General features: G+C 37.4%; 1 protein-coding gene across 2 annotated transcripts in view; it reads right to left on the reverse strand.

The window, feature by feature from the left end:
* The window catches only part of GNPTAB (N-acetylglucosamine-1-phosphate transferase subunits alpha and beta), an 86,249-nt gene that overhangs the window by 10,638 nt on the left and 52,385 nt on the right, over positions 1-23,226 (reverse strand). The window contains exons 11-20 of one of the 2 annotated variants that reach the window (XM_074271395.1): positions 22,648-22,771; positions 21,343-21,546; positions 19,063-20,117; positions 17,704-17,903; positions 16,382-16,601; positions 15,063-15,176; positions 10,295-10,330; positions 9,721-9,750; positions 643-728; positions 330-428 (exon numbers count right to left, since the gene is read on the reverse strand). In XM_074271395.1, the coding sequence (XP_074127496.1) occupies positions 330-428; positions 643-728; positions 9,721-9,750; positions 10,295-10,330; positions 15,063-15,176; positions 16,382-16,601; positions 17,704-17,903; positions 19,063-20,117; positions 21,343-21,546; positions 22,648-22,771 (2,168 nt within the window). The remainder of the gene's footprint in view (positions 1-329; positions 429-642; positions 729-9,720; positions 9,751-10,294; positions 10,331-15,062; positions 15,177-16,381; positions 16,602-17,703; positions 17,904-19,062; positions 20,118-21,342; positions 21,547-22,647; positions 22,772-23,226) is intronic. The other variant, XM_074271396.1, reaches the window with a different exon arrangement.

Consider the following 23,226-nt stretch of genomic DNA (forward strand, 5'->3'; position numbering starts at 1 on the left):
TAAAATACAACTTAGAAGAGTTAAATTCTAACTATATAAAACCATTCACAACCACTTTAAGATGTTCTAGCAAAAAAAAAAAAAAAAAAAAACAAAAACCATACATTATACATTGTATATTGACTGAAAGAAAGGCCAAACAATTCGACATATGAAATAATATAATATTAGTATCCTTGTTTTAAAACCAATTACAAACAACCTGGACAAAATGATCATTTTTCATTTTATTTGAAGGGTTTTTTTTTTTAAATTATTAGTTACTGAATTTATTCTAAATTAGTTTTTGCTAAAAAAAAAAAAAAAAAAAAAAAAGACCATTTAAGTACCTGGGATTTTTTCTTATGTCATCTAATTGGCCAACCACATGAGAAACATTGGTGCGAATCATTTTGAAAGCAATTTCCTCTTCTCCCATGATTTCAAACCTAAATATTACCAAGACATAATGAAAGGGAGAAAAAAAATTTACATAGATTTCATATAAATATAATACTTAGCAAAATGAAAATCAATAAGTGCATAATCTTAGAAAATTTTAAATAAAAATGTTTAGTGAATAAGAGGATACTTGAAAAAGAATGAAAAATAATTGGTCCCATCATGCTTAAGCTCAATACCACTATCACATAAATTACATACCTATATTTGTTTTTGTCTTTATATGCTTTATGGATTTTATCAGTTACTGGTTTACAGTTGGTTACTAGACTTTTAGTCACTGGTGGCTGTGAGAAAATATAAGACATATCATATATTAAAAACATGTACAGACATTGTAAAACTTTCTCTTATTGGGTACAATCAATGGAAAGACTATCCTGTTCACCCATTACAATTGGTCTTGGTTCTTCATGCAAAGCAATGGAATTTGCAAAGTCTTACATAACTTCCAATCCTTATTTATAAATAATTTCTACACCTCAACTCTAATCTAAATTATAATAGGTACAGTCTTGCTGACATTTGCAGAAGAAAATCTACTTATGCTAAAAATAAAACTGCTCCTCATACAGAAAACAAGATTTAAAAAAAATAAACTTTATATTTCAAATTTGAATTGTGATAGAATTTTATTGAAATCTCATTTCTTTATGATTATATAATTTGATGTCAATGTTATGCTGGAAATTGATTGTCCAAGGAAAAAGAACATGCTATAGTAAATAGGAACTGGCCTCTGAGTCAGGAAGACTGAAATTCAGATCCTATGGCTCAAATTTTGGCTGCATTACCCTAGGCAAGTCATATAACTTCTCGATAAAAACTGCAGAACAGCTGCTGCTCTATACTGGTCAAAGGTTTGTTCATGAGTTCTCTATTCCATAATAATCAACAAGTATTTATTAAGTATCTACTGTGTGCTAAATTCTGGGACTTCAAGTACACCAAATAAAATAATTTTTATGTACAAGGTGCTTATATTCTTTTAAAAAACCTTTTTATTCTGCATTTTAATAATAAGATAAAATGGCATTTCTATACACACAGCAAAATACAAAAAGGATTTTATATGAAAGCATAAGTTGCTATTTTATACCCCTTGCTTTTAAAAAAAGTACTTAATAAATTTTACCCACTTTTAAAACTTCTTTGCTTGTCTCTGCTTCCCTCTGATCTCTTCTATTTATCATAAAAATGTTTAACAGTCATTGTTTATTAGACATCATTACTATCACTGCCTGCCTCCCATCACTTCATGAGAAATATACCACTCTCCTCTCTGACAGAAAGATGAGGGATTCAATATGAATAATGAAATATAAATAGACTTTTTGAACCTAGTCAGTACAGAAATTTGTTTGGTTTTACAACGCATATTTGACATTTGTTGCAAGGGGTTGATATTTTTCCTTTTTTCCCTCCATGAAGGTGGGAAATTTTAAAGAGAGAAAATAAATTTTTGCTTAAGTAAAAAAATAAAGTGAAGGGATTAAATGCAGATAAAATGATGGCTTATCTAAAAAAACTCCAGAGTATCAGAAAAGAAACTAAGACAATGAATAGTTTCAGAAAAATAGCAACAAAATAAAGAAATTAACAGAAGCTGTGAGCATTTCTATACAGCAGTAAAAAAAATGCAGGAAGAAATCATAAAAAATAAATCTCATTCAAAAGAATGAAGTACTACAAACAAACATCTAAACAAGACTCAAGATCAATGCAGATACAATTATAAGATACTATTGAGGCAGCTAGGTGGCACAGTGGATAGAGCACCAGCCTTGAATTCAGGAGGACCTGAGTTCAAATCTAGTCTCAGACACTTAACACTTCCTAGCTGTGTGACCCTGGGCAAGTCACTTAACCCCAGCCTCAGGGAGAAAAAGAAAAAAAAAAAAAAAAAAAAGATACTATTTACAAAAATAACAAAGGACAAATAATTGAAGGAGTCTTCACCGCTCATGGTTCATTTTGTCAATGTAATTAAAATGATAATACTATCTAAAATTATTTATAAATTTGTAAATAAACTACATAACTACAATAATAAACTGCATAACTACAAAGGGAGTTTCGTAACCAGACAAAATAACTTAAATTTCATATGGAGGAACAAAAGTTTAGTATACCAAAGAAAATAATGACAAAAAAAAAAAAAAGAACTCAAGGTTGTATATTAGTTTCAAACTTTAAATTATAAAGTGATATTCCTTAAAACTCTTTAGTACTGGCTAAAAAACAGAAAAGGAGATAAGTGGAATATAGCATCTTAATCCAGCATATGTTAGTTAAGTGCCTGCTGTGTGCCGATCACTGTGGGTTTTTTCCCCCCCAATCACTGTGTTAATGCTAAAGATTCAAGTGGGAAAAAAAAAAATCCAAGAAAGACTAAAAAAAATTCAATAACCTAAAGTAAGATAAACCTGACTACCTGAGGATGAATTCCCTATTTAACTAGAAATACTGGAAAAACTAAAAAGCAATTAGCTAGACAAAATTTACATTTACTCCAATACCTCCATCTATCTATCTATCTATCTATCTATCTATCTATCTATCTATCGACCTATCTAAATGCATGTAACCTGCATATAAACAAATTAGGAGAATGGCATAAGAAGCAGGTGACTGTCTAGATGTAGCATTCTTTTTTTTAACTAAAAAGGAACATAGGAAATTATTCAAATACTTGGTTGTGATTACATGAGGATGAAAATTTTTAACATGAACAAAATCAATGCAGCTAGTATTTAGCAAACTGACAAAGATAACAAATGAGTCAAGTTATTGTTAAGGAAGCTGAAGGAAGACAAATCACTAATGCATTGTTGGTTGAAAGCTGTGACTATTCCAACCATTGAGAGAATCAACATGGAGTATCACATGAAGAAAGTAATTAATTTGTCCATACCCTCTGATCCGCTGGCAAAAACCCAAAAAGGTGGATGATTAAAAAAAAGGAAGGTCTCATCGATATTAAAACATGCAGAACAGTACTTTTTTTGTGGAGCAAAGAATTGGCCACAATTCTCCTAATTCTATGGGCCAAAGAATTGGCCCATAGAATTCTCCTAAGGAGAATGGCTAAACAACAATGTTGTACCTGAATACAATGGGGATCCTTCTGTGCTTTAAGAAATAATGGTCATGAAGAATTCAGAAACATGAGGAGAGTGATTTGCACTGATTACAAAGTGAATTCTGTAACAGAACCAAGAAACACTACATTCAATCACTATAGGTTTATACATGGAAAGAATTGGAAAACAAAGTTCAATTCTGTTGAATTGAAATTATAGAGCTCGGTGATGAAGAAAAGATGAGATGCTCTCTCCCTTTTTTTGTTGAGGTAAGACACAATAGGTATGGAATACTATAAATACTGTAGATATAATGCAATTCATATTTTTTATTGATTTTACTAAACTGCCTTTTCCTCCATTTTCTTTTATAATCTTTATTACAAAAGAAGATGTACTAGCTAGGGAAAAGGGAGGGGAAGGGATATATTCAGAAATTAATGTAATGTAACTTTTAAAAAGGCATTTTTTTTGATTGGCTAGACTGGATCACTTCTAAAATTCCACAATGTGAAGAAAAACAAAAACAGAAATATATAATTACAAAGACAGAAATATATAATTATTCAAGAACAAAAAAATGAAGTCCCAGTTAATGTTAAATTGGGCTTGATGAGCAAGGGAAAGAGATTAGTTAAAGGGATCTGTGGTCAGAGACTCTGAGACAGATGGAGCACATTAGGACAGAGTCTTGGGAAGTCTGCTGGGCTGGATCCAGGGTCAAGATGACCTGCCAGAAAGGGTCTTGATGACCTGCCAGAAAGAGCCTTGTTTTCTCAGTGAGTTGGGCTGAGACAATCCAAACTCATCCTGGCACAGAAAAGATTCTGAGAGATTGAGCTGATTTAACCCTCATCTGGCAAATGACTACTCTATAATATTCTTGACAAGCGGTCACCCAACCCTCTTTAAGTTTGCTCAGGGTAGGGATCAAGCCAGCCTATTCCATCTTGAGCCAAATCTGTTTCCTTCTAATCTTCACCCACATTCTATCCTAATTCTGGGGCCAGGAAACACAAAATAACCTGTAATCTTGATGACTTTTAGAGTGAGAGTGGGGAATAGGATGGAACACAGACTCCTCGCTTAGGTAACACATTCAACTAGACAAAACTGGACTCTTTAAGTAAAGCATGTACCTGTTATTTGTCTACAGCTCCTTAACACTTTAGGAAAAGTCAAGTGACTGAGTTTATGATTGATGACAGAGATTACTGAATAGCAACATGGTTAGAATTATGACCCCAAGGGCTATATTTTTTGGATAAGGATGGCAGCCTTTTAGCCTTTTAGCAGCCTTCTGCTTTCAATACAGCCTGAAATTAAGCTGCCTTACACTAAATGCAATACAATGAATTGTTTTATGTAGAGCTTTCAGATCCATGTGAAATCATAAATATCTTTGAACATATAACAGCAACAATAACAACAAATTAGCTAGAATTTATATAGTACTTTAAGGTTTCTAAAGTGCTTTACCTCATTTGATCCTCTCAACAACATTAAGAGGTAGATGTTATTATTATCCCCATCTTACAAATGAGGAAACTGAGGCAAGAAGAGTGACTTGCCTAGGGGCATGCAACTATTAAGTGTTTGAGGCTGGATTTGAATTCCGATCTTCTTGACTCTTATCTCAACATCATATTCAGCTATTAATAAATGGAAGCATCATCTGAATTTAATAATTATCTTTCATCCAACAACACTTATTATTGTGTGAAGCACTGCATTAGGTGACAAAGTCAAAATGTTGAGTTTATTGATCCTTTTCTTCCAAGCACTTGAGGCCCACTATGCCTTCCTGCTTTTCCAACCTTATCTTCTTATCTTCTATCCCTCTCCCCTACACATTCTACCCTAAAAAAAAAAAATGACCATCCCCTCCATATATGCTCTGTGCTTCCCCACTGGCCATCTCCTTCCTCAATCCTTCCAAGGGAATCCCTGACCATGTAACCTCCTCTGGGACTATGCCTACAGGAGCCCTTCTCCCATCTACGAATGACATCGCCCCGCTCCAGCCTCCCAGCAGTAACACTAAATTCGCAACTCTGAGACACTTAGGGATCAAAAAAGCAGGAAAGCTTTCATTTAAACTTTAGTCTCCCCTTTACAGAGCATACCATGCTGCATACAATGTTCAAAGCTGTAGCTAGGGCTTACAAAGTTATGGTTAAGGGGCTCTAGAGTCAGGAGGACTTGAGTTCAAGCCCAGCCTCAGACACTTGATACTAGCTGTGTGATCCAGGACAAGTCACTTAATTTCAGATGACACACACACACGCCCAGAGACTAACAGTTAGAGGAGAATCATGAAATAATAGATCTAAGAGCTAGAAGGCCTCTTCAAGGACATCTGGCCCAGGCCCTCCCTGTATGGAAGAGGAAGGCAAGGCTCTAGCAAGGGTGACCTGAACCTCTGAAGATCACCTAGGCTGGGAGCCTGGCTCCGAGGCAGGATCCGGACAGACTGCAGAGCTGGGTTCTTTAAACTGCACCTAGTGCCCTCTCTGATCCCACTCTTTCTTCTGACCCTTCCTAACCTGCCTCCAGCCTTTCCACTGACTACTATGAATTCTTTTATGTAATGTGTTTGCAGTTTTTCTGAGAAGACAAAAGGAAAACTATTGGAAAAAGTTTTTTAGTTGCCAGAAGTCTTGACTATAGTCCACCAAAAACCCCAGAGAGGAATGGATTGCTGGCAGCTTTGTTTTGTCCTTTTCAAGAGGCTATATAGAGAGTTCAGCTTCATTCTGTCACAGTGATAACAGGGTCATTTAATCTGTCCCTTTGCATCCATATAATCCCATAAAGTTAGCTCCCTATCCTACTCACGAGGCATCTGGCATGGACCTCCAAGTGAAGTTTTAGAGGGGGTCCACAACTATTTCCAGCTCACTTCTGAAGTACAAACTAGCAACCCTAGGTTTTCTATCAGTCCTGAAAGCCAAAAGCCAAGCAGGCTCACTGCCTCAATCCCTGCCACTCATCCTGTGGGAGGTAGGGGATATGTACCAACAAGAGGAGGGGAGAAAAAGGCAGGGACCATGTTCCATTCCTAGACACTTAAGTTAAACCAATATTAAATCACAAAGGATATCTGTTGTGGAAGTTATGGCATGTACTTAGATGAACTATTAACAGAGAGCTTTTCTATTAGTGTGTGTGAATGTGTACACCTTTCCTCCTTTAGCAGCTGTCATTAGCTCTGTGCTATTTATCATTTTTTAGTCACTTGAACAAAAAAGCATAAATGGTTACACACACACACACATACACACACACACACACACACACACACACACACACACACACACAGAAAATTAGTTTGGGCCCAGAATTAAACAGGAGAAGACTGGGCTAAGTGAGCTGCCTTTAGAAAATTTCAATTTCTAGTTTCTCCTAGAAACAAAGGCTCATACTTTTAATGCCAAGATTTGTGACTGAAGAAGGTCAGATGAAGAGAACACACCATGGAAAACAGAGATGACATAAAAACAAAAGACATCAATTAAAAGGATCATATTAAAAGAACATCCCATTTGAGAAGACAATGTGCATGGTGGATGCAAGGATGAATCAAGTTCCCCAAAAGACTAAACAAGGAGAATGAGCTAGCCACATGTAGGCATTCAGATCTATTGGTTACTACACAATGTCAAGCGACAGTAAGGGGGAGTCCTGAGACTGACCTTCCAGGGGGCAGGGGCTATGATGGGAAGAGTCCAGTCCCTGGATTCTGAGGAACTGAGGTCAAACCTCAGCTCTGCTACTTCGTTTCTGTGTAATCCTGAACAAGTCCCTCCTCTGGGCCTCCATAAATGAGGAGGCTGGTCCTTTGCAGCTTTAGACCCATGATCCTGGGCCATGGCCAAGGGAAGCACTGAATGGCAGGCACAGAGGAGCTAAGCTCAGTATTGCAGGGAGCACAAACACAGGAGGTTACCCACTATTGGTGAGATCTCAGGAAGGAGATGAGGGACATGGCTAAATGACAGCCAAAAGGCTTACTCAGGCTCGGATGGAGGGCTGGGGCCCAGGAAGGGCAGGTGACAAGAGCCAGGAGGGATGGCTAACCTGCCAGAGGACAGAGTTAGTGGGCAAAAAAGCTTTCAAGGGACTAGACTTTTGGCTGAAATCTAATGAGGTGGACTGCAATGAAAGTTTATAAGCACTCAAAAAAAGAACTTCACAAGAACAAAATCTGAAAAAGGCCTGAGGATTCTGGTAGCTCCCAGCTCGACAAAAGCCACGAGTTTCCACAGAGGACAGGCAGAGTGTCTGGAAGCAGAAGGCTGACCACTTCCTCACCTTGGGCAACACAGAAGTCCGTAACAAGCTGGACGGCCCCCACAGAGCAGAGACAGGAGGGGGAAGGACTGGAAATCAGCCACATGGCCAGCCTATAGGCATTTCCTTGGAAGAAGAAAAGACTTAGAGGAATGTTATCAGCTGGAAGAACAATGAGACTCGCCCAGAGACAGGTGAGGCTTGAGGTAAGGAAGACTTACTCCATAGTGAGCTGCCCTGGCAGTCCCTGCTCCCCAGTTCCTTGAGTGTGAAACCCTTGTTGGGGGTTTCCCCTTTGAGAACACTTGAACAGGATGTTCTTGCAGGCAGTCATCCCCTCTAATACCCATCTGACTGGGTAAAGCAGTAGAAGGGGAAGGCACTGCTAACTATATGATGAGAAAGACCCATACCTGCTGATAGATGCTTACAAAACACTTTCTCTTCAAAGTAAATCACAACATTTATTAAGTGGCTACCGTATGGAAGCCACCATGCTAAGGGCATATCTTTGATTTCTTTGTTTCTTTTTTCTAATTTGCTCCTAGAGTCAAAAATAAGATGTTGTAAGACATGACTTTAATAGTCCTGTTTAACACTAAAATTCTCCTTGACATGATACTTTATTTTTAAGAGCAGGGATGGTCTGGCTAGTATCTATTCTAAATGTCTATTTGGATATGTTTTTGTTTTTGCTTTTTGCTGAGGCAACTGGGGTTTAAAAAATCATAAAGGGAATTAAATAAGACAAATTGAGCTCCTATAGATAATTTTGTGAAGAAAAAAAAAAGGTAGGAAAGAATACATTAAAGAAGAATGAGGGAAGAATTTACTATTTGTCATAGCCAAAGTAACAAAAGAAAAAGAAAAATTAAAACATATACACTATGATGTATAAAAATATCAAATTCAATAGAGACCCAAATGAAGACAAGGAAAGAGAAAGGGAAAAGGAGAGTAGCCGATGGACTCACTCATTACAAAAATAAACTCCAACACTGGAGAAATTGGGAGAGAAAGTAAAGGAAAGGGAAGAAGAAGGGAAAGGGAAAGAAAGGGCAAAAAATTGTAATCTGAGATTAAGGGGAAGACTAGGGGAACAGAAAAATTGGAAGGTCACTCACTAATGTTGAGCACCCTCCCCATCCCACATTCTTACATTCTTTATAAATGAGGTAATAGAGGTAAAGAAAAGAAAGAGTATAAAAGGAAAAATTAGAAGAGAATATGCAATAAATCATCACGATAACCATGAATGGGGTGAATTCAACTATAAAATTTAAAAAGTTGGCAGAACAGAAAGCAGAATCTAACAATATGTTGTTTACAAGAAACACTTTAGATAGAGGCTGGAGCAAAATTCATTATGCCTCAGATGAGCTCAAAAAACAGGAATGGCAATCATGATCTCAGATAAGTCCACAGTAAAGAAATATGATTAAACAGAGATAAAAAGAGACATTACATTATGCTTAAAAAGGCACCAATGACAACAAATTAACAGCTAATGGGTCATTAAATGGGAGAAGAAAGGGTATACATTTCAAAGCTGAGCAAGGTTCTTTTACAAAAATGAGCAAGTATTAGGGTAAAGAAACCTCAGGAAAAAAATGCAAGAAAGGTGAACTATGTCCTTTATCAATCACAATGCAATAAAAATTATACTTAATAAAGGATCTTTGAAGAAAACATAAATTTAATTGGATATAAAATTTTATATCCTACTGATCTTATATATCAATAGATCTATAAGTTTCCCACAAAATACCATTATCATTTCTGCTAGAAATACTAAAAAGTATGAGACCTTTTCTTAATGTAATCAATGGCATATATATATATATTTTTTTTTAAATAGAAAATTTATCCAAAAAAAAAAAAAAAGGACAAGAGATAAACATACCAAAACTTTTGAAATGCATCCAAAGAAGTCCTGAGGGAAAAAATTTATATCTCTAAACACTTTCATCAACAAAAGAAAAAGAAAAGATCAATAAATTAGCATGCAACCAAAAAAAAAAAAAAATTCCCCCCTCACCAAATTAAAATATCAAAATAGAAATATTGAAAATCAAAGAAATCAAGACTGAGAACAAAAAACCAAAATGAATAATACTGATAATATATTAGCCAGTCTTAAGAAAAAAAGAGGAAAACCAAATAACACATGTTAAAAATAAAAAAGGAGAAACCAAAAGATGAATAGAGGAAATTTTTAGAAATAGTTTTATCCCAAATACTAACAATCTAAATGAGATGGATTAATGACTACAAAAACTTTGAATGCCCAAGTTAAAAGAAGAAAAAAGAACTTAAATCACACAATTTCAGAAAAATAAACTAAACAAGTTATAAATGATCCCCCAAAGGAGAAAAAAACAAACAAACCCAATACCAGATGGATTTAAAATTGAATCTGATCAAATGTTCAAAGAACAATGAATTCCAATATGCAAAAATAGGAAAAGGGATCCTACCAAATTCCTTCTATGATACAAATATGTTCTTGATACCTAAACCAGAAAGACAAAAATCAGAGAAAGAAAACTAAAGACCAACGGAGGAGTATTAGCACAAATAATTTTAAAAGCAGCTACTCAACAAATCAAAAAGACTGTGCATTAAGATCATATAAGATTTATACACCAGAATGCAAAGTTGATTCCATATTAATAAAACTGTGAACTTAAGAGACTATGTTAAATAACAATCAAAATTACATATGAATAACTGGAAAAAAAAAAAGCTTGACAAAATATAACACCTATTTCTGGTAGAAACACTAAGCAGCACAGGAATAAATGGAACTTTCCATATTATGACAAGTAATATCTATCTAAAACCAAGACTTAGGCTAGCTTTATATATAATAGAAATAAACCAAAGGCCTTTCCAGTAAAGTGAGGATGTCTTTTATCATCTTATTCTTTAAACATTACTAGAGATGTTGAATATAGCAGTAAGATAAGAATAAGAAATTGAGAGAATAAGCATAGACAAAAAACAAAATTAACACTTTCACAAATGATGAGATGGTCTACCTAGAGAATTCTACAGTCAAAAAATTGATAACTTTAGAAAAGTAACAAAATACAAAATAACAACCCACAAGAGTCCATCAGCCTTCTATATACTACCAACAAAATCAAGCATGAAGAGATACAAAAGAAAAATTCCATTCACAACTAAAAGATGCATGAAATAAACATATGCACATACCTGCTAAAGCACACAAAGGAACTATAGTAATAACAACTGCAAAGCATTCTTTATAGAAACTAAGATAGATAGTATAATATTGAGATATTGTGAGGAAAGTGTAATTATCATTATTCTTAATTTACAGTTGAGCAAATTATGACAAACAGAGATTAAATAGTTTGGCCCCCGTCACAGCTAGTCAGTTTCTGGTGCCAAAATTGAACTCGAGTCTCCTGCCTCCAGGTCTGTGCTCTATTCAAGACAATGGATATACAAGATAAATGCAGAACTGATTCAAATATCTAAGAATGACAGCCATTCTTCCAAGACAACTGATCAAAGAAACTGATCAGAGTGCTTTCAAATGAAGAAATCCAAACTATCAACAGACATATTTAAAAAAGCTTCAAATCACTAAATAATTAGAGATATGCAAATTAAAACAATCTGAAATTCTACTTCACCAGTTTGGGTAGATGACAAAAGAAAAATGACAAAGCCCCCAAGATCACTAAACTTTAAATAAAATTACTAAGCCTATATTCCAAAAATACCACCCCCCAAAAAAAGAGGAAAAAGGATTTTATATATTTATATATATATATATATATATATAAATTATTATGGCATTTTTGTTGTTGTTGTTGCAACAAAGAACTGGGAAAAAAGAGAGTGCCCATTGACTGAGGAATAGCTTAATAGCTGGTCTAGAAAAGGAATGGAATATAACTGATGAAATGACAAAAAAAGAAAGATGGGAACACTTTTTAAAAAAAAAGAGAGAGAAAAGAACTGAGCCAAAAGAACCATTTATACCATAATGACAATACTGTCGAATAATGAAAGACTTTGGACCCTGATGAAAACATTAGCTAGTCGAACTCCAGAGGCTAGATTTTGAGGCTAGATCTCTTAGTAGGGCGACAATGGAGCCAACATGGAGAATGTTAGGCATACATTATGGAGCATGGTAAACATGTGGACTTGTTCTGTTTGACTATTTATCTGTTAAAATGCATTGTATACTTCTTTCGGGGTGAAGGGGAGAGAGTTTTTAAAAAATACTTATTAATGACAACTATGGATTTTGTGATATTACACAAAACAGTAAACAAGTACAGATCACAAGATTAAAATCTAGACTAAAAAGGGAAACTATGCCCCTTTCAGTTGTACAAATAGGCAATCAAGAAACAGTACGATTGCTCTTTCTCCAGTGTGTATTGTCATGTTAATAAATACAGTAAAAATATCAGTACTTCCCAAATTCATGTGTAAACTTACTGTGATACTCAAGTACCATTGGCCAGGTGGTACTTGAATCAGATATAATCCTAACAAAAATTCAGAGGGAAGAATAAGGAGAAACGATCAAGAGGAGCAGCTCTAGGAAATAAAGATGAAATGTTTTTCATATAAATGGAACAACTAATGATGAAAAATCAAAGGTTAATCTAGAGTTCTGATTACTGAAATTGACAGTAGATTAAAAAAAAAAAAAACACGTTTAGTGCTTCTTAAAGCAGAAAAGCAGATTTTTGTTTGTAGCCTCTTTGTATCCTCAGTGCTTAGAACATTGCCTGTTATACATAATAGGTACTTAATAATAAATGCCTATTGACTTAGTAGGGGAGAAAAAAACATGAAACAGGAAAAAAACATGGAAAAAGAAAACAAAATGAAACAGAATAGAGAATCCAAAAATAGAATCAAATGTACATAAGAAATCAGTGTTGGATTTATTAAAGATTCAAACAACTAAAAAAACAAAACAAAACAAAACAAAACAAAACAAAAAAAAACCCCTAGAAAAGCAAATAAAAACTTGTATATACTTGAACTATTTGGGGAAAAATGGGTACAGATGTATAGTTCCTCCCATATACTACTCTGAACTCTACTTGAATCAATAATCCAAGATTTTAAAATTATTTCCAAAACAATTCAAATTTCTTAATATTTATTATGTGATTTTAAAAAAAATTCTAAAATGAAAGTATATTTATCTCATTTGTGGAGGAAAACTGCTTATCATATAAATGGAATCAAGTAATGGTAATATTTCTTGGTAACATATTTTTTTTAAAATAAGTTTTTATTGATACCTTCTGTTTTTCACATCATCATAGCTATCTCAAGTAAGCCTTTCTTTTTTCCTCCCAGAGTAGATTTCTATCTATCAAGCAAAAGAAATGTGCATGACAAAAAGCTATGTCTCCCCCCAAAAAAGATTAGGAGGAAGGTAAATACATCTGATCAAAATCTGATATTAAGAATTTATAATGAGCTGGCACATATTTCTGAGAGTCACAATTGTTACCAACAGTAAGATTGTGACCAAGTGACAATTTTTGAAGGAAGAAATAAAGATTTTTAAGAATTACTTGAGGGGCAGCTAGGTGGCGCAGTGGATAGAGCACCAGCCTTGAATTCAGGAGGACCAGAGTTTAAATCAGATCTCAGACATTTAACACTTCCTAGCTATGTGACCCTAGCTGTGTCACTTAACCCCAGCCTCAGGAAAAAAAAAAAAAAAAAAAGAAGTATTTGAAAAATTGCTCAAAAATGATTTTAAAATGACATTTTGTTCCCAAAGTGGCAAAAAATAACTAAAAATTAAGGTTAATGGGGTTGGAAGGAAATAAGCAATCATACTGTTGTATAAATGACTTTTTGGAGAACAATCTGGCAAACTACTGATTAAGACATGAGGTATAACATTATAGTGAATTGTGAATTTAGAGTTGGCTTTGGAGGAAGAAAAATTTCAAGTCTACCCTCTAATAAACACCAGCTTTGAGAACCTGGTCAAGTCCCTTTATTAAGCTCTTGGTACAATAGATAGCTCTCTAAGCCTCTAAGTTACAGATGGGAACTCATGTGTAATGTAAAGGGAAGTAAAGGGACAGGCATTCCCTACATGGTCAAAATCCCAGGTATAGAACCTGCAGCTCCCAAACAATTCACTCTTATTGAGTTCATTTAGTTTAGAGATTGCTGTTCTCATACACAGCCATCCCAAGTAACCTTTCACTTTTCTAGAGCATATTATCATTTAACAAGAGGGTGTTGTCATTGCTTCCCATCAACAGATAAAGAACATGACACAATGAGAGACAGGTGAAACAACATGCTCCACGTCAGCCAGCAAGCAGAGTGTCAAGATAGTGTCATGAATCACAAACGTGATCTAACTTGTTTTGGTAATGCCATTGTTGGAATTACAGGATGTAATTCTAGACATATTAATAAAATAAAAAGGCCTAGAGATATAAAAGTAGCCTTTTTGTTTTATGATAAGATAGTAAAAGCCAGAAATAATCAATGAAAAACTAAGCTAAGCTAACAACATAACTATATCATAAAAAGACAGCTATATTAAAGAAATTTCATTATTTAAAATTATTATGCTATAAATCCCTCTGTAACACAAATAATGGCCCTCTCCCTCAATTCCACTTGCCTCTATCTAATCCATTTTGACTTTTAAATGTTTGGATATTGGATTCTTGGTAAGTGAGACAAATTCTTGGATATTCTATCCATGTAGACATTTATCCCAAATAAACAATTTAAACATTTAGCAAATATTACTAATTTTTTTTACACGTCCCTAAAACATTTCAATGCACAGTCAACACTTCTCAATGGATGAACAGTTATATTATTGATGAACTTGGCAGATTTCCCAAGATACATTTTTCCTTCTGGCTAGGTTTTCTCCTTACTTTTAGATACTTTCTGGCTGCTTTCTCCTCCCCACCACCCTTTTTGCCCTCTATTATTTCTATGAAATGAGGAGGCATAAGCAAAGCAACTGAAATATTAACCAAAACAAAGGTTGATGTGGGATGTAGCATCTTGGAAAAAAAAAAAAAGAAACACAAGGTACACTAGTCAGAAAGACTGATTTCCCACAGCATGGCACTTCATGGGCAGTGCTGTACACTACCGAAACGATACAAAAGCCCCAGCCAAGGAAACTATTATTTGTGAGGTTTATATTATAATTCTGAGAAATGCTATCTTAGAAAATATTCTTACCAGGTTAGGGTCATAGTAAGCTTCCTGGGTTGGAGGGATGTTGTTTATCAGAGTGACGTTAGTAGGGAGCAGTTTAGAACAATTTATTAACATGTGCTCCAGACCTGTCAAATCCTATCATGAGAAAACAAGAAGAACAAAAAAGTTAGAAGCATTTCAACAACTGGAGGCATTTGTTTTTTAATGATATTGTGACACAGTCAAGTATCCAAAAATAACTAAAATAATAAAGTTGACCTTGCAACAAAGGTAAACACTAAGAAATCCTGGGTAGCACATAGAGCTCTGAGAAGCAACTTGTTAAGTCACAGTAATCACTGATCTGCATAGGCTGAGGGTATCTCCCTTGCAAGAAGTTCCTTATCCCAGAGAGATAAAGGTTGCTCTCTGGACCTTTCCTCCCAAGCCAAAAGTAGACTAAGTCAGCAAAGTAAATGTTTCATATAAGCCTCCAAGCATCCCTCCAAATAGATAACATTTTGAACATGGTTGTAAAGGTGAAAGAAGAGGTAAGCACTTGCTAATTTTGGAGACCATGGCCTTTCTCTTTCAGTGTTGTGGCTAGATCTCCATAGCTTTTCAGCTTAATCCCTCCATTTAAGCTCCCATCCCTCCCCTTTTTAGGAATAAGACAGAGGAAAGAACAGTGATTCTGCAAAGGACCGGGGTCAAATCTGATTCTTTCATCTTCCTCAGTCTCGGTTTTCTCACCTGTAAAATGAAGTTGAACTACATGACCTTTTAGGTTGCATCCAGTTTAGATCTATGGATCTAGCCCTGCCTGGAACAGCCCAAAGCTTGAGTGAGGAAAGCCATAGAGCCCCAAGGTCTTCTACCCCATGAAGGGTAAAGAGAAATAGAAGACCATTTTAAATGCATTTTCAGCATAGCCAATTGCCAGATCTTTTCCAAGTGCTGAGATTCAAAATAATCTGTCATACTAAAGAAACAAACAGGAAAATACAAACTTAAAAAATAGCCAGTCTTCATTCAGTTTATATTCTATTTTGGGCTAAAAAAAAAGAAAAAGAAAAAGAAAGAAAAGCATAATGACAGGTATGTCAACAAATGTATGTTATTTTTTATTGGAGGAACAAAAGCAAAATCTTAAAAATCTAAGTTACCATTTTGCAGAGGTAACCACTACCATCTTTCCTAGTTCTAAATCTATTATCTCACTGTATAAAATATTAAATTTATTTTTTTAAACATTGCCCATTAACTGTTATGAAGTAGGACATAAAGGAACGTGTGCTTTTGTTCCTAGTGTCCCTCCCCAGAACATACCCAGCCCCAGTAGTGACATATCTAGTTAATACCTGCAAGCTTAAAGGCAGATCATGAATCCTCGTAGCTAATGTCCGAATCTCCCTGTCTGACAAGATGCCAGACTGGTCAGTATCAACTTCATCAAAAACTTGAGCGATGTTCAGTGGTTGCAGTGCACTCATGAGATAGTAGAAGTATGAAAAGGCAAACTGCATGTCTTCGGAGTGGCGCACTTTGTGAACTGAAGTCTTGTCAAATTCTTCAGGAAACCTAGTGCAAATACAACACAAGGAAATCAGAGCTGGCTCCATCCAGAGTATCAGTAGCCATGAGATGTAGAGAGGGCAGAGTTGGTATGTAATGGGTACAATAACGTAAAGGGTATGCATAACCTATATCAAATTGCTTACTATCTCAGGGAGAAGAAGAGGAAAGGAAGGAGAGAATTTGGAAATTAAAACTTTTAAAAAATCTGAATGTTAAAAATTGTTTAATTAAAATAATTTATAATTAATAATCGTAAAAATAAATGGGAGAGATAAAATCTTAAAAAATATTTATTATAAGAGATAGCTCCCTGGGCAGATGTGGGGAGGAATGTGGAAGAGAAGGATATAGTTGGAACTAATATAACTGGAACTTATATAAAAAGCAAGGAAGTCCATTTTTTTTTTTGGCTGTTCTTTTAAGTAAATCTAGTTTTAATATAGAAATTTTAAAAAATAAACTTCAAGCAAATGTCTCTTCCCAAACTACATCTTATCACTCTCATTTCCAGTTACTTCCTACCAGTTCCTCTCTTGAATCAAGTGAATTTTTGTTTTGTTCCCCATACTACATGCATCATTACTGGTCACTCCCCTGCCACAAAAAGGCTTCAGACTTCTTTTTATTACAATCTTTCTTCACCTTCAAGTTATGTTTGACACGTATTCACTCCCCAGAATCCTTCATTGGTAAATGCTTTCACAGGTAGCAACAGTACCTCTGAGAGACCAGAGAGCTTTAGACTGGCAGGACACTTTGAGCATCACAGCTGTCAAGAAAATGTTAACCTTATAATCACTTACCTTTAACAGCTTCCAATTTACTTATACTCTGACTAATAAAGCAAGTACTTTGTCTTCACTGTCCCCTACAAAGCCAGCTATATCTCCTCCTTTGAGTTCTAAGATTACCTATGAAAAGTAGGGGTGTTTGTATTTTACTGGTGTGGACTTGGAGCAAAGGGTGTCTTTTTTTTTTTTTAAGTGAAAAAAATTTTTTATAGAGATGAATGATTTAAATAACTAATTCAACATGTTACCAAATATTCCTCCTACAAATCCCACAGAGTGGATGTTTAAGTCTAGAAACAGGCATTTTTACTCACATATCCTGCAGTTCTTGCATAACGATGCGGTCAATCATATGAGGCATATGGGCAGGGACTTTCCGAGATGTAAATCCAAACTTGCTATTTAGAATTTTATTTACATATCGGAGAGAATCAGCAAATGTATCTTTGAGTTGTCTTCCAACATATTTGCTTTCTGTAAAGTACGACAACTGTTTCTTTAGTGATTCTTCTTCCTAAGAAATCCATAAAAATATAGAAGACTTTAAAAATAAAAGTGATTGAAAGGAAGAGAACTGGGTAATATTTTATAAAAAGAAATAATGATAATCAGTGAAGGAAAACCCCAACATTCTAAGTTTGAGATAAAATGGCTCTAAGGGATACTCTTACAGGTACGAGAGTAACCATATTTGCAAACATTATTTCTGGAATGACACATATTTTGCTTTTTTGCTGATATTCAAATCTGTGTCTGTCTGTATCCTGAAGAATACACATTAATAGAAGTTAATGTGGGCAAGTTAACAGTAGCTATAAAGAAGGAACAGAAGTCAATATAAGCAAGTCAATGGTAGCTATAAAGAAGGGTGGTTCCAGGGTAACTTAAAGGCAGAGAAAAAAGACTTCAGCCCTCTATTGGAAGCCACCAAGGTTTCTTGCCTTAGCAAATATTAAATGGAGAGGCCAAACTGTCCATAAATATGGCCGATGCCCTGGAGACTTCCTTTTAATAAGTCAGCAATGTGGACAATTAAAAGAGCCTGAGCTTGAAACAGACAACAAGGAGTGCTGGGAGAACGCTGGTCCTCTTGGCACAGACTGCCTAACTGGAAGAAACCATCGAACCCGGACATGTCAATGATGGCAGTCCACAACCCTAAGGAAGCAGAGGAAACCACGGTTTGCAAAGACTAAATCACTTGCTTGGAGACACAGAACTGGTCAGGGCTTCCGATCCTCTGCCTGGGGCTCTCCCCACTGCACTATAGTGCCACCTGTTGTTGCCAGTTAGACCCTGGTCCCCACCCTGCCTCCTCTGACACGGCTGTGTGGGCAGGCAGTAGCGGATAGAGAAGTAGTCTCAGAATCCAAAAGGTCTGCCTCCCAGAGCACCAGGCCAGGGTCGGTCCCAGATGCTCCTAGAAGGAGCTTCCGCCCTGAGAGTTGCCAGCACTGAGTTGAAGCCCGTGTCCTGACTTAGCTCCTCCACCCAGGGTCTTCCTTCTCTCTCCCAGCTCGGCCCCTCCCGCACCTCCTCCCTGCTGCAGCCCAATCCCTTCCAATCTCCATCTTCTGCATGAAGTGCTCTGTGATCAATGCCCCCCCCGCTAGGATGAGTAACATGACTTTTCTTCCTTCTAATAGGAGAGGATGGCACTGAGCCCAACTTACCTCCAGAAGATCTTGGAAATACTTCCTTTTTTCCCAAGGCAAGAAGCCCGCATAGCTCCCAGCGTATTCCTGAAGCTTTCTTCCTGGTCCTCCTGCACCATGGCCTGTTTCGCTGTCAGCAGCACGCGCTTCCTGTGACCCCCCTCCTCCACCCTCCCTGGGCTTCCCCACAAGCTCCTTGTCCTGGACGGCGGCTGTTCCTCTGAAGCCGACATGGCCTTCCACTTTCTGAGCTGCCGAAACAGCCTGGGCCCGCTCCTCAGGTAGCATGTGATCCCGAAGCCCCTCGGCCATCCCGCCAGCCCCTGTGGCTACGAAGCCCATTCCCTTTGCATTGTGGGCATTTTCTGAATTTTCTTCAGGGAGGTTGGGGGGACGCTCGCTTTTCACTGGGTCTTGCAGACTCTTGTCCTTTTCCCTTTTTACAAGTGTCACTTCGATGACTTGAGCAGCACCTTTCAGAAACGGTCTCAACAGGGCCGACTTGGACAGGTTATATCCCTTCAGAGTAATGTCCCCTGCCTCCAGCTTTACATCCAGGTTCTTCAGACTCAATTGGACTTCTTTTGGGAGGTCAGAAATATTCACAAGGGGTATTTTTATAGTTTCCTTTAGGTCCTCAGCAGGTTTCTTGTACTTTGGGAAGCGTTTTTCTTCTGGGACATCTTCAAATAGGATTTCCGCCTCCGGCAGAGGTGTAGTAGGACTAACCAAACTGGAATGAGGCTTCTGGGTGGTAATATTGGACTTCGGCTCCTCCCTAGTGTCTACTTCCACCGTGATCTGCATTTTGAACTCCTGGTTGTTCTGATTTTGAAATGTGAGGTTGAAATGTATGATGGTGGCATTCATGCCACTGTGCAGTATGAGGTGGATGGTCTTCCACTTGTTGGCCACAGACGCATGACGGATGACTGGACTGTCACTGTAGGCACCCTCAATTCCTCTTTTGGCTATCTCAGCAAAGCTGAAATAGGGGAGACATTCGCCCTTGGGGATAATGTAGTGAGTCTGATTTGGAATGAGAGTCACCTTGTATAATTCATCAAAATGATCTAGAAGAAATACCACAACACATAAATGTTCTGCTTTGGCAGAGGAAAGTTCAGTCTTGGGAGTTCCCTGCACCAAAGAAATCCCAGATCTGGTATGGGGAAAAATAGGGTGTGGAAAACCTTTTTTCCTTCCTTTCTCTTTCCTTCTCACTGCTAGCCTGAGGGCAAGCTTAAAACAGTGGCCCAGTGCACCCACACTTGAAACTGTCATTACCATCTCCACAGGGCTTCTTGGGAATTTTCCTTTGGGTTTCAGCCCTCAGGACTCTCATCTTCATCTACTCCCAATTAGAAGGGGGTTCTGGGGCAGGTAGGTGGCACAGTGGAGAGCACCCTCCCTGAAGTCAGGAGGACCTGAGTTCAAATCTGGTCTCTCAGACACTTAACACGTCCAAGCTGTGTGACCCTGGGCAAGTCACTTAACCCCAATTGTCTCAGCAAAAAACAAACAAAAAAAAAGAATTCCTTTTCCAATCCCTCCCAAGATTTCTGTGCCTTTCTTGGTGATGGAGCTTTCTGATGAACTCAGAACATTATAATTTCTCCTATGTATGCATATGTATTTGATGTATTTGCTATGAAAGCGTAAGTTCCCTGAAGGCAGGCAAAGTATCCGTTTTCACTTCTATATCCCCAGCATCCAATGCCTAGAAACATAGTAGGGACTTAATAAACATCTAGCATTACATGGAACCCAGAGACAAGACACTGTGCCAGTGTATTTCAATGACCAATTTCATCTTTCTGAACATTTCTAATGCAATACATTCAAACAAAACTTTATAGAGCTATCAATATGATCCCATTCTGAAACTTTTTATCATTGCTAACTGGTTTTCTGTGAGTGTTTGTAGTGTGTGTGTATATATATGTAATATAAAATAAAGAGAGAAGAAAAAGGAGAGAGATTAAGGGAGAGAAGGAGGAGACAGAGGAGATAGAAAGGAAGGGAAAGGGGGAGGGACGGAGGGACGGAGGGAGAGAGAGAGAGATTTTTCATCATTTTTGAAAGCTAAGTAACTGAACGCCAGTAATAGCAGGAAAAGAAACTTGCTTAGTTTCTACACTATTCTAATGAACTGTGTCCTGTTCTCAGTCTCATCTTAGAAAGTTCCATGTTTTGGTTCTGAGCCCAAATATAATCTTGCAGGTAAGAGTCCCTCAAGAAAAAGTAGCCAGCCCTTTTTAACAATACACTCATCCCTTCCCTCAGCAGGTCACATACCTTGTCCACAATCACCAGCATCAAATCCACAAGACAACACATTGCATGCTTGATCACAGAACTTATCAGCAAGCCAAGAATTAGCACATCCCTGGTTGCAGTAAGAGATACCACTAATTCCACCACCAAAGTGCCATGGAGGTCCAACTGCCCCGCCGCCATGGCCACCTCCTCCAGCAGGATATCGACTGCTGCCACTGTTCCCTGAAAGAGAAGAGACTGATAGTCACTGCCCTTTTTGGAAAATGGAACGTACTTATTCTGTTCTGTTTCTCATCTTCCACCTCTGTGCCTCTGCCCTTGATGGTTCCCAGTTTGCAGGATGTCTTTTCCTTCAAGATGTAACATAAACAGCCTCTATGCAGCCTGTCCCTCTCTCCTACAACTGTTAGGGCTCCCCCTGCCTAACTGCTCCATATTTATCTTCTTAGAATTTATTCCACATACACGTTTGCTGCCTCCCTCAGTAGAAGGCAAGATCCTTGAAGCATGTATGTCCCTTGTGTCCCAGGCTCTCACCCAGCACAACGCCTGGCACCCAATGCAGCAGGTCTTAGTCCTGACTCAGTGGAGGTCCAGCCACAGGCAGATCCCTGCCGAGGCTCCGGGACCTCACCCCCAAAGCAGACACAGCACCAAGGATCTCTTTGTTGTTTTGTTGGTTACTCCTTTCAGTCCTATCTGACTTCATGATCCCTCTTGAGGTTTTCTCAGTGCTTCACTGTTTCCTTCTACAGCTCATTTTATATATAAGGAAACTGAGGCAAACAGGATTAAGTGATTCATGCAGGATCACAGCCAGTAAATGTCCAAGGTCAAACTTGAATTTGATCTTCCTGATTGATTCTGAGCCAGGCGCTCTCTCCACCTCGCCTCCTGGCTGTGCTTTGTAGACCTTACCACCATGATGTTCTTTAAGAAAGCTACAACACGGGGCAGCTAGGTGGCGCAGTGCATAGAGCACCAGCCCTGAATTCAGGAGTTCAAATCTGGTCTCAGACACTTAAGACTTCTTAGCTGTGTGACCCTGGGCAAGTCACTTAACCCCAGCCTCAGGAAAAAAAAAAAAAAAGAAGAAGAAGCTACAACAGCAATCCAGGCTCGGTACTGAGGCATTCTAGACTTGTCACTTTAAATAAGCAAATGGGTTCCCCAGATTTCAAGACAACCCAGGGGAATATCTTCTAAGTAAAATAGGAGACCAGGTCCAGAACAGACCTGTGAATAACTGCACAAGCTCTAAGCTGTTTGCTTTATGAGTGTCAATAAAAAGTGTCACCTAGCTGCTTTTGTACCCTTTCTTACCAATGCAGTCTCCTCCATCCCAATCACATGCTGAATTATTGCAAGCCTTATCACAGTAACCATCTTTAATCCAGGAACCAGGGCAGCCCTCAGCACAGTTGGGAACAGGCCAAGTCAAATAAACCTATGGAAAATAAGAGACATTTTTAACTTCTTTTATCTTCATCTAGTCAGGACTCCAAAAAACTACCAACTGGACACTTAGAAAAAGTCAAGTGGTAGATGCTGTCGAATCTCAACTAATCCAGATTTTGCTTCCAAGATCACTAACAGCAACTAGAGTATTTGGTTTAGCTACTTGTTCTGAAGATCACCCTTCCACCTTCTTCTTTCTCTTCCCTTCTCCTTCCCCAATCTCCTTTCTCTACATGCCTCTCACTTTCCCTCCCTCCTTTTCTCTCCTTTCCCCACCCCACCCAAGCTCTATCTCTAGCTCCCTTCTTTCCCTTACCCAACTATAATTACTCTGCCTATAGCCAGCATCTCACTTCAGCTTCTTGAAATCTAAACATTTAATGGCCATGCCTGAGTCTAGAAAAAGTGAGGTAAGCTGTTTCTGCCATTGCTATATCATCACTT

This window comes from Sminthopsis crassicaudata, chromosome 5 (assembly GCF_048593235.1).
Source record: "Sminthopsis crassicaudata isolate SCR6 chromosome 5, ASM4859323v1, whole genome shotgun sequence".
In the NCBI taxonomy this organism is placed as follows: Eukaryota; Metazoa; Chordata; class Mammalia; order Dasyuromorphia; family Dasyuridae; genus Sminthopsis; species Sminthopsis crassicaudata.